The following is an 18,573-nucleotide window of genomic DNA, read 5'->3' as shown; positions in this document are numbered from 1 at the left end:
ACATGCGGTAAAGGAGCTCTCCGTGCAGGTGAAACAAGCCGTCCTTAAGCTGCGAAAACAGAAAAAACCCATCCGAGAAATTGCTACAATATTAGGAGAGGCAAAATCTACAATTTGGTACATCCTGAGAAAGAAAGAAAGCACTGGTGAACTCATCAATGCAAAAAGACCTGGGCGCCCACGGAAGACAACAGTGGTGGATGATCGCAGAATAATCTCCATGGTGAAGAGAAACCCCTTCACAACAACCAACCAAGTGACCAACACTCTCCAGGAGGTCGGCGGATCAATATCCAAATCTACCATAAAGAGAAGACTGCATGAAAGTAACTACAGAGGGTTCACTGCACGGTGCAGCCACTCATAAGCATCAAGAATAAAAAGGCTAAAAAACATCTAAAAAAGCCGCACAGTTCTGGAAGAACATTCTTTGGACAGATGAAACCAAGATCAACCTCTACCAGAATGATGGAAAGAGAAAAGTATGGTGAAGGCGTGGTACAGCTCATGATCCAAAGCATACCACATCATCTGTAAAACCCGGCGGAGGCAGTGTGATGGCTTGGGCATGCATGGCTGCCAGTGGCACTGGGTCACTAGTATTTATTGATGATGTGACATAGGACAGGAGCAGCCGAATGAATTCTGAGGTCTTCAGAGACATACTGTGTGCTCAGATCCAGCCAAATGCAGCCAAACTGATTGGTCGTTGTTTCATACTACAGATGGACAATGACCCAAAACATAAAGCCAAAGCAACCCAGGAGTTTATTAAAGCAAAGAAGTGGAATATTCTGGAATGGCCAAGTCAGTCACCTGATCTCAACCCAATTGAGCATGCATTTCACTTGTTAAACACTAAACGTCAGACAGAAAGGCCACAAACAAACAGCAACTGAAAGCCACCGCAGTGCAGGCCTGGCAGAGCATCAAAAAGAGGAAACAGCGTCTGGTGATATTCATGAGTTCAAGACTTCAGACAGTCATTGCCAACAAAGGGTTTTCAACCAAGTACTAAAAATGAACATTTTATTTAAAACTATTGAATCTGTCCAATTACTTTTGGCCCCTTTAAAAACAGGGTGGCACATGTTAAGGAGCTGAAACTCCTAAACCCTTCATCCAATTTTAATGTGGATACCCTCAAATGAACGCTGAAAGTCTGAACTTCAACTGCATCTGAATTGTTTTGTTTAAAATTCATTGTGGTAATGTCTATAACCAAAATTAGAAAAATGTTGTCTCTGTCCAAATATATATGGACCTAACTGTACATTACATTACTGATCCTGAGTTACATCCTGTATTATACCCCAGAGCTGCACTAACTATTCTGCTGGTGCAGTCACTGTGTACATACATTACATTACTGATCCTGAGTTACATCCTGTATTATACCCCAGAGCTGCGCTCACTATTCTGCTGGTGCAGTCACTGTGTACATACATTGCATTATTGATCCTGAGTTACATCCTGTATTATACCCCAGAGCTGCACTCACTGTTCTGCTGGTGCAGTCACTTTGTACATACATTACATTACTGATCCTGAGTTACATCCTGTATTATACCCCAGAGCTGCGCTCACTGTTCTGCTGGTGCAGTCACTTTGTACATACATTACATTACTGATCCTGAGTTACCTCCTGTATTATACTCCAGAGCTGCACTCACTATTCTGCTGGTGCAGTCACTGTGTACATACATTACATTACTGATCCTGAGTTACATCCTGTATTATACTCCAGAGCTGCACTCCCTATTCTGCTGGTGCAGTCACTGTGTACATTACATTACTGATCCTGAGTTACATCCTGTATTATACTCCAGAGCTGCACTCACTATTCTGCTGGTGCAGTCACTGTGTACATACATTACATTACTGATCCTGAGTTACCTCCTGTATTATACCCCAGAGCTGCACTCACTATTCTGCTGGTGCAGTCACTGTGTACATACATTACATTACTGATCCTGAGTTACATCCTGTATTATACTCCAGAGCTGCACTCACTATTCTGCTGGTGCAGTCACTGTGTACATACATTACATTACTGATCCTGAGTTACCTCCTGTATTATACCCCAGAGCTGCACTCACTATTCTGCTGGTGCAGTCACTGTGTACATACATTACATTACTGATCCTGAGTTACCTCCTGTATTATACCCCAAAGCTGCACTCACTATTCTGCTGGTGCAGTCACTGTGTACATACATTACATTACTGATCCTGAGTTACATCCTGTATTATACCCCAGAGCTGCACTAACTATTCTGCTGGTGCAGTCACTGTGTACATACATTACATTACTGATCCTGAGTTACATCCTGTATTATACCCCAGAGCTGCACTAACTATTCTGCTGGTGCAGTCACTGTGTACATACATTACATTACTGATCCTGAGTTACCTCCTGTATTATACCCCAGAGCTGCACTCACTATTCTGCTGGTGCAGTCACTGTGTACATACATTACGTTACTGATCCTGAGTTACCTCCTGTATTATACTCCAGAGCTGCACTCACTATTCTGCTGGTGCAGTCACTGTGTACATACATTACATTACTGATCCTGAGTTACATCCTGTAATATACTCCAGAGCTGCACTAACTATTCTGCTGGTGCAGTCACTGTGTACATACATTACATTACTGATCCTGAGTTACCTCCTGTATTATACTCCAGAGCTGCACTCACTATTCTGCTGGTGCAGTCACTGTGTACATACATTACATTACTGATCCTGAGTTACATCCTGTATTATACCCCAGAGCTGCACTAACTATTCTGCTGGTGCAGTCACTGTGTACATACATTACGTTACTGATCCTGAGTTACCTCCTGTATTATACCCCAGAGCTGCACTCACTATTCTGCTGGTGCAGTCACTGTGTACATACATTACGTTACTGATCCTGAGTTACCTCCTGTATTATACTCCAGAGCTGCACTCACTATTCTGCTGGTGCAGTCACTGTGTACATACATTACATTACTGATCCTGAGTTACCTCCTGTATTATACTCCAGAGCTGCACTCACTATTCTGCTGGTGCAGTCACTGTGTACATACATTACATTACTGATCCTGAGTTACATCCTGTATTATACTCCAGAGCTGCACTCACTATTCTGCTGGTGCAGTAACTGTGTACATACATTACATTATTGATCCTGAGTTACATTCTGTATTATACCCCAGAGCTGCACTCACTATTCTGCTGGTGCAGTCACTGTGTACATACATTACATTACTGATCCTGAGTTACATCCTGTATTATACCCCAGAGCTGCACTCACTATTCTGCTGGTGCAGTCACTGTGTACATATATTACATTACTGATCCTGAGTTACATCCTGTATTATACTCCAGAGCTGCACTCACTATTCTGCTGGTGCAGTCACTGTGTACATACATTACATTACTGATCCTGAGTCTACTCCTGTATTATACCCCAGAGCTGCACTAACTATTCTGTTGGTGCACTGACTGTGTACATACATTACATTACTGATCCTGAGTTACATCCTGTATTATATGCCAAAGCTGCACTCACTATTCTGCTGGTGCAGTCACTGTGTACATACATTACATTACTGATCCTGAGTTACACCCTGTATTATACCCCAGAGCTGCACTCACTATTCTGCTGGTGCAGTCACTGTGTACATACATTACATTACTGATCCTGAGTCTACTCCTGTATTATACCCCAGAGCTGCACTAACTATTCTGTTGGTGCACTGACTGTGTACATACATTACATTACTGATCCTGAGTTACATCCTGTATTATATGCCAGAGCTGCACTCACTATTCTGCTGGTGCAGTCACTGTGTACATACATTACTGATCCTGAGTTACATCCTGTATTATACCCCAGAGCTGCACTCACTATTCTGCTGGTGCAGTCACTGTGTACAAACATTACATTACAGATCCTGAGTTACATCCTGTATTATACTCCAGAGCTGCACTCACTATTCTGCTGGTGCAGTCACTGTGTACATACATTACATTACTGATCCTGTGTTACATCCTGTATTATATCCCAGAGCTGCGCTCACTATTCCGCTGGTGCAGTCACTGTGTACATACATTACATTACTGATCCTGAGTTACATCCTGTATTATACTCCAGAGCTGCACTCACTATTCTGCTGGTGCAGTAACTGTGTACATACATTACATTATTGATCCTGAGTTACATTCTGTATTATACCCCAGAGCTGCACTCACTATTCTGCTGGTGCAGTCACTGTGTACATACATTACATTACTGATCCTGAGTTACATCCTGTATTATACTCCAGAGCTGCACTCACTATTCTGCTGGTGCAGTCAATGTGTACATACATTACATTACTGATCCTGAGTTACATCCTGTATTATACTCCAGAGCTGCACTCACTATTCTGCTGGTGCAGTCACTGTGTACATACATTACATTACTGATCCTGAGTTACATCCTGTAATATACTCCAGAGCTGCACTAACTATTCTGCTGGTGCAGTCACTGTGTACATACATTACATTACTGATCCTGAGTTACCTCCTGTATTATACCCCAGAGCTGCACTCACTATTCTGCTGGTGCAGTCACTGTGTACATACATTACATTACTGATCCTGAGTTACCTCCTGTATTATACCCCAAAGCTGCACTCACTATTCTGCTGGTGCAGTCACTGTGTACATACATTACATTACTGATCCTGAGTTACCTCCTGTATTATACCCCAGAGCTGCACTCACTATTCTGCTGGTGCAGTCACTGTGTACATACATTACATTACTGATCCTGAGTTACCTCCTGTATTATACCCCAAAGCTGCACTCACTATTCTGCTGGTGCAGTCACTGTGTACATACATTACATTACTGATCCTGAGTTACATCCTGTATTATACCCCAGAGCTGCACTCACTATTCTGCTGGTTCAGTCACTGTGTACATACATTACATTACTGATCCTGAGTTACCTCCTGTATTATACTCCAGAGCTGCACTCACTATTCTGCTGGTGCAGTCCTCCCATTTGGCTCAGGTGATTTTAATTAGCAGGAGACTGTACAGGGGTCTAGCCCATTTTGGCTCTCACTGAAGAGCTGGAGGAAGGTGAGTTTAAGTGCTCCTTTCATTTTGGTGTTGGTGCTGTGTGGCGGCCATTGTTGCTGTGGCTTTGTGCTGGTGGGGCGGCGCGGTCTGGAGTCTTGGGGGCTCAGTCTCGTAGCATGGGTGCTGTGGGGCAACAGGCCGTCCGCCCTGCTGGTGCATGGTGGCGGTGGTCGCCGCACGGCTCCGCTCCGTTAGGGCGATAGGACCCACTACGAGGTTTGCCGTGACGTGGCAGTGGGCTTCATACAGTCTGATCAGAATGTTAAACTGAAAACCTCATGTTCAGTATATAAATTTTTGCCTAGCGGCTTTAGATCAACGTATGATTTTGGGATGTGTGGTTCATGCTTTTTTTTTCTTTTTGTACAAAGTATTACATTACTGACCCTGAGTTACACCCTTATCCTCCTCTGTGATGGACTGGTTTCGTCTGTGTGCCCCCCTGGTTGCGTCTGTGTGCACCCCCCCCCTCCCGGTTGCACCCGTGTGCCCCCCCCGGATGCGCCTGTGTGCCCCCCGGTTGCGCCTGTGTAAACCCCCCCCCCCCCCCCCCCCCGTTGCGCCTGTGTAACCCCCCCCCCCCGGTTGCGTCTGTGTGTCCCCCCCCCAGACATGTCTGCCCTGCTACATTGTAACAGCCCCACCGCTCATTATCAGTGTTTTTTTCAGACTCTACCTGTAAACTGTAATTGTTTGACAGCAAAAGATGACAAATGTAAATGCAGAGTATATTGAAATATGCACAATGTTTTATTAAAGCCGTCTGACATCATAAATGGGCTGAAAGGTTCTGGTAATAACTTTGCAGTTTATTTACCGTACCTCTTGTTAAAATCCTTTCTGTTCTGAAGAATGAAGGATTGTTATTGTCATTGTTTGCTGCTTGTTGTCCAGGTTGCCGTCCACCTCTGCGTCTTGTCAGCAGGCCGGTCTCCTGGGCAGGGAGTTCAGCTTGTAAGCGCCGCTCCGGAGGTTGGCCGATGGCTGGTGCAGCTCCTCTCCTCTGCTGCGGCACAGGCCAGGCTTCCTATAACCACAGCAGAGAGCGCAGGGTTTGGGCCGGCAGCGCCACCGTATCTCCGGTCCGAGCGATCAGTCAGGAGCCTCCTACCCCTTAGTAACTCGTCTTCTCTGACCCGTTAGTATGTGCTGCTCACGTGTAGGACGTGTACAGGTCAGACCTGTCGGTATGAATGGCCGCCGTGTCCTACTGTATTACCGCTGCAGTGGGATCGCCAGCGATCATCTGATCACATCACTGTAGGGTGCGTGCGGCGAGACAATGGCCCCGAGTGCAGCCTTACTCTGCAATTCTGGGCTTTGTTTAGTATTTGATCGGATTATGAAGCTTTTGTGCAGCAGAAAATCCCCGACTGCTGCAATGTGTGGCCGGGAGACGGAGCGAAGGCAGCGAGTAACGTCCTCGCACCAAGGATCAGGATATTACTGCACAGGAAGCTTTTGTAGAGACCATTAGGGATGGACGGAGCCTACATCATGCTTGTATAATTTAGAACTACTTTCTATACTTCATTTCCACATCGTATTTTTCATATAAAAATAACTGAAATCTTGTCATTTTCACTCTTAATGCTAGAGCCATACTGCCTATCCTGGATTGAAGACCTTTCAGCAGTCTCATTATCACCACAGACAGGATTATGCTCTAGATGCTGTGTATAGCAGTTTCTTCATTCACAGTCGGTGATGTCACAGCTCACCTCCTCCCCTCCTGTACAATGGTGTTTTGGCCTGAGGCGAGCGTGATGGAAAGTAACCTGGCAGCTGGCTGCGTTATTGTCACTGCAGGGCTGTGGAGTCGGTAAGCCAAACCTCCGACTCCTCATTTACCAGGACACTGACTCCACAGCCCTGTGTAAGGACATTATCTATATATATAATTGCCTAAGGGTCACTTCCGTCTGTCTGTCCTTCTGTCACGGTTATTCGTTCGCTGATTGGTCTCGGCAGCTGCCTGTCATGGCTGCCGCAACCAATCAGCGATGGGTACAGTCCAATTAGTCCCTCCCCTACTCCCCTGCACTCACTGCCCGGCGCCCGCTCCGTAATCCCCTCCACTCACCGCTCACACAGGGTTAATGGCAGCGGTAACGGCCCGCGGTGTAACGCACTCCGTTACCGCTGCTATTAACCCTGTGTGTCCCCAACTATTTACTATTGATGCTGCCTATGCAGCATCAATAGTAAAAAATATGTCATGTTAAAAATAATAAAAAAAAACAAAAAACCTGCTATACTCACCATCCGCTGCCTTTTCCGCTCCTCGCGACGCTCCCGGGACCGCTCCATTGCAAGCGGCAGCTTCCGGTCCCAGGGCTGGTGTGCGACAAGGACCTGCCGTGACGTCATCATAGGTCCTGCGCTCACACCAGCCCTGGGACCGGAAGCTGCCGCCTGCAATGGAGCGATCCCGGGAGCGTCGCGAGGAGCGGAAAAGGCGGCGGAGGGTGAGTATAGCAGAACTTCAACGGGCCTTCGGAAGGTGAGTATATGTTTTTTTTTTTTTTTAAATGTCTCTATACTACGTGGCTCTGTGCTGGCCAATATAGTACGTGGCTGGGCAATATACTACGTGGCTGGGCAATATACTACGTGGCTGGGCAATATACTACGTGGCTGGGCAATATACTACGTGGCTGGGCAATATACTACGTGGCTGGGCAATATACTACGTGGCTGGGCAATATACTACGTGGCTGGGCAATATACTACGTCGCTGGGCAATATACTTTGCGGCTGGGCAATATATTACGTGGCTGGGCAATATACTACGTGGCTGGGCAATATACTACGTGGCTGGGCAATATACTACGTGGTTGGGCAATATACTACGTGGTTGGGCAATATACTACGTGGCTGGTCAATATACTACGTGGTTGGGCAATATACTACGTGGCTGGGCAATATACTACGTGGCTGGGCAATATACTACGTGGCTGGGCAATATACTACGTGACTGGGCAATATACTACGTGGCTGGGCAATATACTACGTGGCTGGGCAATATACTACGTGGCTGGGCAATATACTACGTGGCTGGGCAATATACTACGTGGCTGGGCAATATACTACGTGGCTGGGCAATATACTACGTGACTGGGCAATATACTACGTGACTGGACAATATACTACGTGGCTGGGCAATATACTACGTGGCTGGGCAATATACTACGTGGCTGGGCAATATACTACGTGGCTGGGCAATATACTACGTGGCTGGGCAATATACTACGTGGCTGGGCAATATACTACGTGGCTGGGCAATATACTACGTGGCTGGGCAATATACTACGTGACTGGGCAATATACTACGTGGCTGGGCAATATACTACGTGGCTGGGCAATATACTACATGGACATGCATATTCTAGAATACCCGATGCGTTAGAATCGGGCCACCATCTAGTAACTACTATGATACTGGAAAGAAGCCACAGAGCTCAGCTCACCTCCTCTCAGTCCCGCCGCGTGGGTCATGCCGTGCTGCAATAGTATGAAGGTGAAGCAGAAGTCCCGCGTGGACGATGTCCATAAAAAATACCTTTTTATTCCATTTTCATTAAAGCACATAAGTCCAGAATCCATCTTTCCATCCAGAGACACAGTCGGTGATTCCTACCAGTCACGGTCCCGGGCTTAGAGGCATTTATGTGTTCCGTGGCCGTGCCGCCTTAGTCCTTGTGATGTTTTGCTCCAGTTCCGGTCCGTGTAATGTGCGGTTTTCATTTCCTTTGTTTTCCAGGTTAATCGGGGAGAATAAGAAGCATCAGCAGCTGATCTTGGATATTTGTTCTGAGAAAGATCATCTAAGAGAAGAACTGAAGAAAAGAGGGGAGACCGAGGTCCTGCACCTCCAATCCATCAAAAAGGTAGAACTGTCCTGTTATAATCATCAGCAGGAAGTAATAATAAGAATTCCTCCCGTGGTCTGCAGTCGAAGCCCACCCTAAGGCTGGGGTCATATTTGTGTCCGCATGCGTCTTGATTTCCTGTCTTTCACATTGTAGACGCAGGTGAATGCTTTCGCCCGCGTTTGCTTACTCATGCGTTTTTTTGGCGATGTGCGGCTGAAGCACCATGTTAAAACATTTTTGGCGTCAAATTTCCGCCGCCATACGCATGCGGACGCTGGCGGAAGGAGTGCATCAAAACAACGCATTATAGTCTATGGGAACGCATAGGAACTCAAGGACATGGATTCGCACAAGGGTCTATACACAGAAATCCCATGCTTGTCAATGAAATTCTTCAAAAATGTTTTCATAACAAACGCATGCACATAAACAACTCAAACGCGTCGTGTTTTGGCGGACCGTTGTCACATAAGTTACATGTAACGTTTTTTTGAGCGACGTGCCCGCCATTTTTGACTGCGCATGCGTGGCCGGAACTGCGTTAAAAAAACTGCATCCGCTGCCCCGTTGTTCATTTATTTCACAACGCCCGTTGGTACGTCGGGCCAACGCATGGCGACGGCCCCGTACCAACGGAAGTGTGAAAGTCGCCTTATCCGTCATGCATAAGTTGATGCTGATGAACGCAGCATTATCATGTGTTTACATTCGTTTTGCCATGCACTTGCGGTTGCGTACGAAACGCTGCGGACTGAACCGCAAATGTGAACCTAGTCTAAGCTAGGATAGAAGCTAGTACTATAATAGTTATTCTTGTCAGTATTATTGTACTTTTTTTGCACATAGGAGCAGTATTATAGTAGTTATATTCTTGTACATAGGAGCAGTGTTATAGTAGTTATATTCTTGTACATAGGAGCAGTATTATAGTAGTTATATTCTTGTACATAGGGGCAGTATTATAGTAGTTATATTCTTGTACATAGGGGCAGTATTATAGTAATTATATTCTTGTACATAGGAGCAGTATTATAGTAGTTATATTCTTGTACATAGGAGCAGTATTATAGTAGTTATATTCTTGTACATAGGGGCAGTATTATAGTAGTTATATTCTTGTATATAGGAGCAGTATTATAGTAGTTATATTCCTGTACATAGGAGCAGTATTATAGTAGTTATATTCTTGTATATAGGGGACAGTATTATAGTAGTTATATTCTTGTACATAGGGGGCAGTATTATAGTAGTTATATTCTTGTACATAGGAGCAGTATTATAGTAGTTATATTCTTGTACATAGGAGCAGTATTATAGTAGTTATATTCTTGTACATAGGGAGCAGTATTATAGTAGTTATTTTCTTGTACATAGGGGCAGTATTATAGTAGTTATATTCTTGTACATAGGGGCAGTATTATAGTAATTATATTCTTGTACATAGGAGGCAGTATTATAGTAGTTATATTCTTGTACATAGGAGCAGTATTATAGTAGTTATATTCTTGTACATAGGGGCAGTATTATAGTAGTTATATTCTTGTACATAGGAGCAGTATTATAGTAGTTATATTCTTGTACATAGGAGCAGTATTATAGTAGTTATATCCTTGTATATAGGGGCAGTATTATAGTAGTTATATTCTTGTACATAGGAGCAGTATTATAGTAGTTATATCCTTGTATATAGGGGCAGTATTATAGTAGTTATATTCTTGTACATAGGGGCAGTATTATAGTAGTTATATTCTTGTACATAGGAGCAGTATTATAGTAGTTATATCCTTGTATATAGGGGCAGTATTATGGTGGTTGTATGTTTGTATTGTTAGCTGTTTTGTCGCTCCTCTGATTATTTGGTGACTCCTCTCTTCCGGTGTCACTCTTTGCTAGTTGCGTGCTGTGTTCGCCTGTTGGTTGGTGACGTCTCGCTCTGATTCACGGTGTAGTCGGATGTGTAGGAGATGCTTTTACGTTGTGTCATCGGCCTCACGTGTAGGAATGAGATTCGTCGCCCCCAGCTCACTCCTGTCACCTGCAGAGTCAGAGTTTTGGCTTATTAGAAAACTTGTTAGGCGACCTACTTAATGTCTTAGTCTTGGAGCAGCGGTGTTGTTACAGTGTATCAGTGTCAGGGAGCTGACGACAGAAGTCACGTTTTGCCTATAATTACCCATTGTGTACAATGTTGTATGAAAAGTCCAGAAGCTTTTTTTAGCCCAGACCCGAATGCTCATGAGCGGCTCCTTACCAGGGGTGCAGGCCTCCCCTCCCTAATATCGATGAGGGGGGCTTTACAATGAATTAACCCCGTAGTCACCAGCCGACTGCACTTCACAGTCAGCATAGTAAGACCTGTACATGGCTGCAGTCACCCGCCAGACTCTGACTCCGCCGTCCGTGGTTTTGGCAGCATAAATTTATGGCAGGTTCCCTTTAATGCTCCATTTGTTTGTCTAGCAATTACTTCCATTTTTTTTTTATATCATTTTGGGATAAAAAAAAAAAAAATCAGAAATAAGAATATTCAGTACAGAAAGGGAACAGAAATGTCATCAAATGTCCCTTTTTGCCTCTTTTTCGTCCGCTTTTCATTTCTTAACAGGAAGAAAACAAATGTTTTCATCCAGCCAAGAAAGTGATCAATGTACAGTACAGACCAAAAGTTTGGACACACCTTCTCATTTATAGATTTTTCTGTATTTTCATGACTATGAAAATTGTACATTCACACTGAAGGCATCAAAACTATGAATTAACACATGTGGGATTATATACTTAACAAAAAAGTGTGAAGCAGCTGAAAATATGTCTTATATTCTAGGTTCTTCAAAGTAGCCACCTTTTGCTTTGATGACTGCTTTGCACACTCTTGGCATTCTCTTGATGAGCTTCAAGAGGTAGTCACCGGGAATGGTTTTCACTTCACAGGTGTGCCCTGTCAGGTTTAATAAGTGGGATTTCTTGCCTTATAAATGGGGTTGGGACCATTAGTTGTGTTGTGTATCTGGTGGATACACAGCTGATAGTCCTACTGAATAGACTGTTAGAATTTGTATTATGGCAAGAAAAAAGCAGCTAAGTAAAGAATAACGAGTGGCCATCATTACTTTAAGAAATGAAAGTCAGTCAGTCCGAAAAATTGGGAAAACTTTGAAAGTGTCCCCAAGTGCAGTGGCAAAAACCATCAAGCGCTACAAAGAAACTGGCTCACATGAGGACCGCCCCAGGAAAGGAAGACCAAGAGTCACCTCTGCTTCTGAGGATAAGTTTATCCGAGTCACCAGCCTCAGAAATCGCAGGTTAACAGCAGCTCAGATTAGAGACCAGGTCAATGCCACACAGAGTTCTAGCAGCAGACACATCTCTACAACAACTGTTAAGAGGAGACTTTGTGCAGCAGCCTTCATGCTAAATTAGCTGCTAGGAAACCACTGCTAAGGACAGGCAACACGCAGAAGAGACTTGTTTGGGCTAAAGAACACAAGGAATGGACATTAGACCAGTGGGAATCTGTGCTTTGGTCTGATGAGTCCAAATTTGAGATCTTTGGTTCCAACCACCGTGTCTTTGTGCGACGCAGAAAAGGTGAACGGATGGACTCTACATGCCTGGTTCCCACCGTGAAGGAAGGAGGAGGAGGTGTGATGGTGTGTGATGGTGTGGGGGGGCTTTGCTGGTGACACTGATGGGCATTTATTCAAAATTGAAGGCATACTGAACCAGCATGGCTACCACAACATCTTGCAGCGGCATGCTATTCCATCCGGTTTGCGTTTAGTTGGACCATCATTTATTTTTCAACAGGACAATGACCCCAAACACCTCCAAGATGTGTAAGGGCTATTTGACCAAGAAGGAGAGTGATGGGGGGCTACACCAGATGACCTGGCCTCCACAGTCACCAGACCTGAACCCAATCGAGATGGTTTGGGATGAGCTGGACGCAGAGTGAAGGCAAAAGGGCCAACAAGTGCTAAACATCATGGGAACTCCTTCAGGATTGTTGGAAGACCATTCCCGGTGACTACCTCTTGAAGCTCATCAAGAGAATGCCAAGAGTGTGCAAAGCAGTCATCAAAGCAAAAGGTGGCTACTGTGAAGAACCTAGAATATAAGACATAATTTCAGTTTCACATTTTTTTAAGTATATAATTCCACATGTGTTAATTCATAGTTTTGATGCCTTCAGTGTGAATGTACAATTTTCATAGTCATGAAAATACAGAAAAATCTTTAAATGAGGTGTGTCTTAACACAGGATCAGTAATGTAATGTATGTACACAGTGACTGCACCAGCAGAATAGTGAGTGCAGCTCTGGGGTATAATACAGGAGGTAACTCAGGATCAGTAATGTAATCTATGTACACAGTGACTGCACCAGCAGAATAGTGAGTGCAGCTCTGGAGTATAATACAGGATGTAACTCAGGATTAGTAATGTAATGTATGTACACAGTGACTGCACCAGCAGAATAGTGAGTGCAGCTCTGGAGGATAATACAGGAGGTAACTCAGGATCAGTAATGTAATGTATGTACACAGTGACTGCACCAGCAGAATAGTGAGCGCAGCTCTGGGGTATAATACAGGAGGTAACTCAGGATCAGTAATGTAATGTATGTACACAGTGACTGCACCAGCAGAATAGTGAGTACAGCTCTGGGGTATAATACAGGAGGTAACTCAGGATCAGTAATGTAATCTATGTACACAGTGACTGCACCAGCAGAATAGTGAGCGCAGCTCTGGAGTATAATACAGGATGTAACTCAGGATCAGTAATGTAATGTATGTACACAGTGACTGCACCAGCAGAATAGTGAGCGCAACTCTGGAGTATAATACAGGAGGTAACTCAGGATCAGTAATGTAATGTATGTACACAGTGACTGCACCAGCAGAATAGTGAGTACAGCTCTGGGGTATAATACAGGAGGTAACTCAGGATCAGTAATGTAATCTATGTACACAGTGACTGCACCAGCAGAATAGTGAGCGCAGCTCTGGAGTATAATACAGGATGTAACTCAGGATCAGTAATGTAATGTATGTACACAGTGACTGCACCAGCAGAATAGTGAGTGCAGCTCTGGGGTATAATACAGGATGTAACTCAGGATCAGTAATGTAATGTATGTACACAGTGACTGCACCAGCAGAATAGTGAGTGCAGCTCTGGAGTATAAGACTGTGGAGACCTGGGTGTCGTAACCAGTGCCTTCCCCCCTCCCATCAGTCCCGTAATCAAACACACACAGTCCTAGGTGGGTTGAACAGGTCGGTCACAGTTTATTAATTAAATAAGCAGAGAAAGGGCAATTACATATCGTAACGAGCGGCTCGCGCCGAGCTCCTGTCCGTGATCGACAGGGGAATTGGCCCAACGAGCGGTTACGACCTTTGCCCTCCCCCGCTTCTTCCGCTGTGACTTAATAAAGGTTACCAGGGTTAGTTATATCACATACGTATGCAAAAAAACACTTTTTTTTTTTTTTTTTTTTTTTTTTTAAATATTACAACATAATTTACACATTTACATTCTCCTGCGGGTTAGTATCATAATTAGCCTTTAAAAGGGAGGGTGGGTGGGACAAACGCTTCCAGGTGTCCGCCGAGAGTGAAAGAGAAAGTTTCCGGCCGGACACCTGGATTTAACCCCTGTAGGAGTGGCCGTAGGACCCCTCCCCTCTAGTGCCCACTGGCCGGCTGGGGGTCTTCTAATTAGTGCATCACTAAGGGGGGAGTGATGCTAGGGGGGAACTGGCACAGACCACCTTTACATGCAGCTCTCTGTGTGCTCCCCAGTCAGAGACGCGCACCTTATACAGTACCGCGTCTGCCAGACTGCGGAGACCTGGGTGTCGTAACCAGTGCCTTCCCCCCTCCCATCAGTCCCGTAATCAAACACACACAGTCCTAGGTGGGTTGAACAGGTCGGTCACAGTTTATTAATTAAATAAGCAGAGAAAGGGCAATTACATATCGTAACGAGCGGCTCGCGCCGAGCTCCTGTCCGTGATCGACAGGGGAATTGGCCCAACGAGCGGTTACGACCTTTGCCCTCCCCCGCTTCTTCCGCCACGGAGGATCCCGTGTACTACCTACGCGGGACTCCGACCCCACCCCTCAATGTTAAGGCCTGTTCAACCCCATCCTGTAAACCAGACAGAAAAATATCGAGGCCAATGTCCGTTAGGTGAACTCCGTCCGGTCTTAATTGTGGCGTGTTATCCCCTTGTAGCTGGTGGTGACGGATCACGATACCGCCTCTTCCTCTCACATATTTTCCAATCCGAGCATTGAATTTGCTCCTTGTCCGCTCTATGGCTTTTTTATCTCTTGCTCCGTGCCAGACGGCCCGTGGTGTTATATCCGACCACACCAGGATCATTTTCCTGAATAGACAGCTGAACCTTTCCATATCAGTTGTCACCCATTTGTACAATTCGGCCACCTTTTGTTTGCCCAGGTCATTGCCACACGCGTGTACCACCATTATCACCGGGTGTTCCGCCATCCCTGCTATTCCAACCATCTCTTTGAACACCTGTTTCCACTGGAGGCCTCTGACACCCCTCCATTTAACTTTTATGCCCGGGAGGTAAAGATTTATCCCTCCTGGCCGCCGTTCGGCCCTCTTTTCGGCCCAGTAAACGTAGGAATCTCCTACCACCCAAACTTCAACCCCTGTAAGAGACAACACATGTTAATTAAGCAAGTCGGGTCTAATGTATCTGGCGAAGCATGCGGACTTCCAACGACCCATTCTCTGCACCTCGGCCTCTGACACTCCTGCCCTGGCCGCTTCTGTGGCTGCACCTATGCGGAACGAATGTGTTCCGTACTCGTTTGGATTAGCGCCGGTTTTTTCCAAGCATAGCTTGAACATCGCCTGGAATTGGTACTTGGTCAGAGGGGACCCGTCTGTATGAGTGAAGAAAAATCTACCAGCGTGTCTTATCTCGGCGAATCTTCTAACCATTTTTAGCGGGTAAGCTGGGCCCTCTGTGGAGTTAACCAGGACCCATGTTCCCCTACCGGTGGGATCGCATTTGGATTTTCTAACCCTGATGCGCAGGGCGTCGCTGCATATTACTATGTCCTCATAAATTAGGCCGCCTTCCGACGCGTTTTTTGACCGCGGTAGCAATTCACTGATACGCAGTGCTCCGAAAAAGACGGTCGCAAAAGCTGCCGATAAGAGGGCTGCCTCGTATTGCGATGAGCAGACTGACGGGGATAACGCAATCAGGTCCTGCAATAGTCTCAGTGAAATGGGGCGGCGACATTCTTGGCTTGGCTGAAGCCTTTTCCAACCTTTTATGGCTTGTCTTATGCAAAAGGACTTAGTTACGTCTACCCATCCCAATAATTGAAAGAAAAATGCTAGCCCCGATAATTTCCGTTGTGCCGAGGTGCCCGACGCCCCATCTCCTCTCATCCGCATTAGAAAATCAGTCGTCACCGCGCTTCGTGCTTGATCGCATTTATCGACTGGCCTACCCCGAATTAGTGAGCACCACTCCTCCCAAGCCTTACCATACACCTGCCAGGTAGCTGGCGAAACGGAGGCCCGGATTAAGGGCATCAATGATTGGCCACTGTATCCCACAGGGACAGTGGACACAGGATACCCAGGGGTTGCGCGTTGGGCTGCTGGATTCTGAAAGCCTGCCAATTGGAAAATAACAATGGGTTAATGATATTCTCGTCAACATCCGCCACCCCGGTGGCTCTACACCAAATATTGTTTTCTAGGCATATCAGTGCGAGCCGTCGCAAGAGAGCGAGTATGGGCAAGGATGAAGACGACATGTGATTTAGACTCCTCGCTGTTTTCACATTTTTAGTTTGGAAACGAATGTTCATGTTCCTCAACAGATCGGCCCATATCTCCAACGCTGCTACTACCGCAAACAATTCCCATAGGGCTGGGTCTTGCCCCCACTTTGTTGTCGTCCATCTTTCTGGCCAACCAGATTTGCACCATTGGTTTTTATAGATTGCTGCGAAACCCTCCTTTTTGTTCCACCCTATTGTCAGCCCTAATTCCTTGCTTGTGATCTCTCTAGCCATGACACACGTGTGACCGTTGTACGATTGCAGGAACGTCTGCCATACCAGCAGATCAGCTTTTAGCGAACGAGTGAGCCTAATTCTATGGCCGGGCTGCGAAGCGCCTTTTGTTGCCAGATATAGTCTGCGCGAGAATGCTCTGCCGACCGGCATTACGCGGCAGGCAAACGTCAGTAGACCCAATAACGCCTGCATTTGCTGTAGGGTTACCTTTTTAACTTCGCGGAAGCCTTTCAACATTTGCAGGGTTTTTTGTATTTTATCCTCTGGTAAGCGGAACACCATCAAGTTGGTGTCTATTTCAATGCCCAGAAAGGGCAATACATTACATGGACCCTCCGTTTTCTCCGGTGACAATGGCACGCCGAATTTGAGTGAGATAGATTTGAATTTTTCTAGTAGATCGGAGCAGAGTTTAGAATTTCTGGGGCCGACGAACAGGAAATCGTCGAGGTAGTGAATTAGGGATTTACTGCCCGTTTCGTACTGAACTACCCAATCTAGGAAGGTGCTGAATAGCTCGAAATAGTGACATGAGATGGAACATCCCATTGGGAGGCACATGTCGAAGTAATAGTGTTGGTCCACTTTGCAGCCCAGCAGGTGGAAACATTCGGGGTGCACGGGTAGTAAACGGAATGCCGATTCAATGTCCGATTTGGCGAGCAGGGCGCCGGTCCCGGCTGCCCGCACTAATTCTACCGCCCTATCAAAAGACGCGTATGAGACCGAAGCTTCTTCTGGAGTAATTGCGTCGTTAACCGAATCGCCCTTTGGGTGAGATAAATGATGGATTAGGCGGTATTTCCCGGGTTCCTTTTTTGGTATGATGCCTAACGGTGATATTTTAATGTTTTTGAAGGGGAGCGACGTAAAGGGGCCTGCTACCCTACCCAATTCGACCTCCTTTCCAATTTTTTGCCTAAGAATTTTGGGGAATTCGCGAGCCGATTTAAGGTTATCGGATAGGGTTGGCGTTCTTGTTAGCCTAAAGGGAATAAAGAACCCGTCGGAGAATCCCGCCTGCAGCTGCTGAGCCGCTTTCTTATTGGGGTAGAGCTTTAGCCAGGGGGCCATCGCGGTTACGCTCACTGGGGTTCTGCCTTGTAGGCCCTTTGTGCGGCTGACGAGTGCACCTTGATGCTTGGTGTCCCCCCCCGCAAGCGGAGCATTCGTGTCTGAACTTGCATAGCGCGTGGAAACGGCAGTTTCCCTCGTTATATAGCCAGCAGGCCCCGGGTTTTCGCACGACCACTGAGTTCTGACCTGCGGCTCCGGAGTAATTAGTGGTCGTGGCTGAAAAGGGGGGCTGCTTTTGAGACAACATCATACGCAACCACACGTCTGTCGCTTTTACCCCCCAGCCTAGATCGGGCTGTAGGGCCAGACGCCTGCGGAACTCCTCGTCGTACCTTCGCCAGGCTGAACCGCCGTGCGACTTGTATGAACTATATATCATGTCCTGATATATAAACAATTCGGAGCAGCGTTCCGG

General features: G+C 45.9%; 1 protein-coding gene across 2 annotated transcripts in view; it reads left to right on the top strand.

Annotated features, from left to right (window-relative positions):
- Positions 1-18,573, top strand: part of CCDC186 (coiled-coil domain containing 186) — an 83,068-nt gene that overhangs the window by 24,402 nt on the left and 40,093 nt on the right. For both annotated transcript variants that reach the window (XM_069754353.1, XM_069754352.1), the window contains exon 3: positions 8,887-9,013. In XM_069754353.1, the coding sequence (XP_069610454.1) occupies positions 8,887-9,013 (127 nt within the window). The remainder of the gene's footprint in view (positions 1-8,886; positions 9,014-18,573) is intronic.

Source organism: Ranitomeya imitator, chromosome 2, assembly GCF_032444005.1.
Source record: "Ranitomeya imitator isolate aRanImi1 chromosome 2, aRanImi1.pri, whole genome shotgun sequence".
Classification (NCBI taxonomy): Eukaryota; Metazoa; Chordata; class Amphibia; order Anura; family Dendrobatidae; genus Ranitomeya; species Ranitomeya imitator.
Note: the sequence above shows the minus strand (reverse complement) of the source record. Positions and strands in the feature narration are given on the sequence as shown.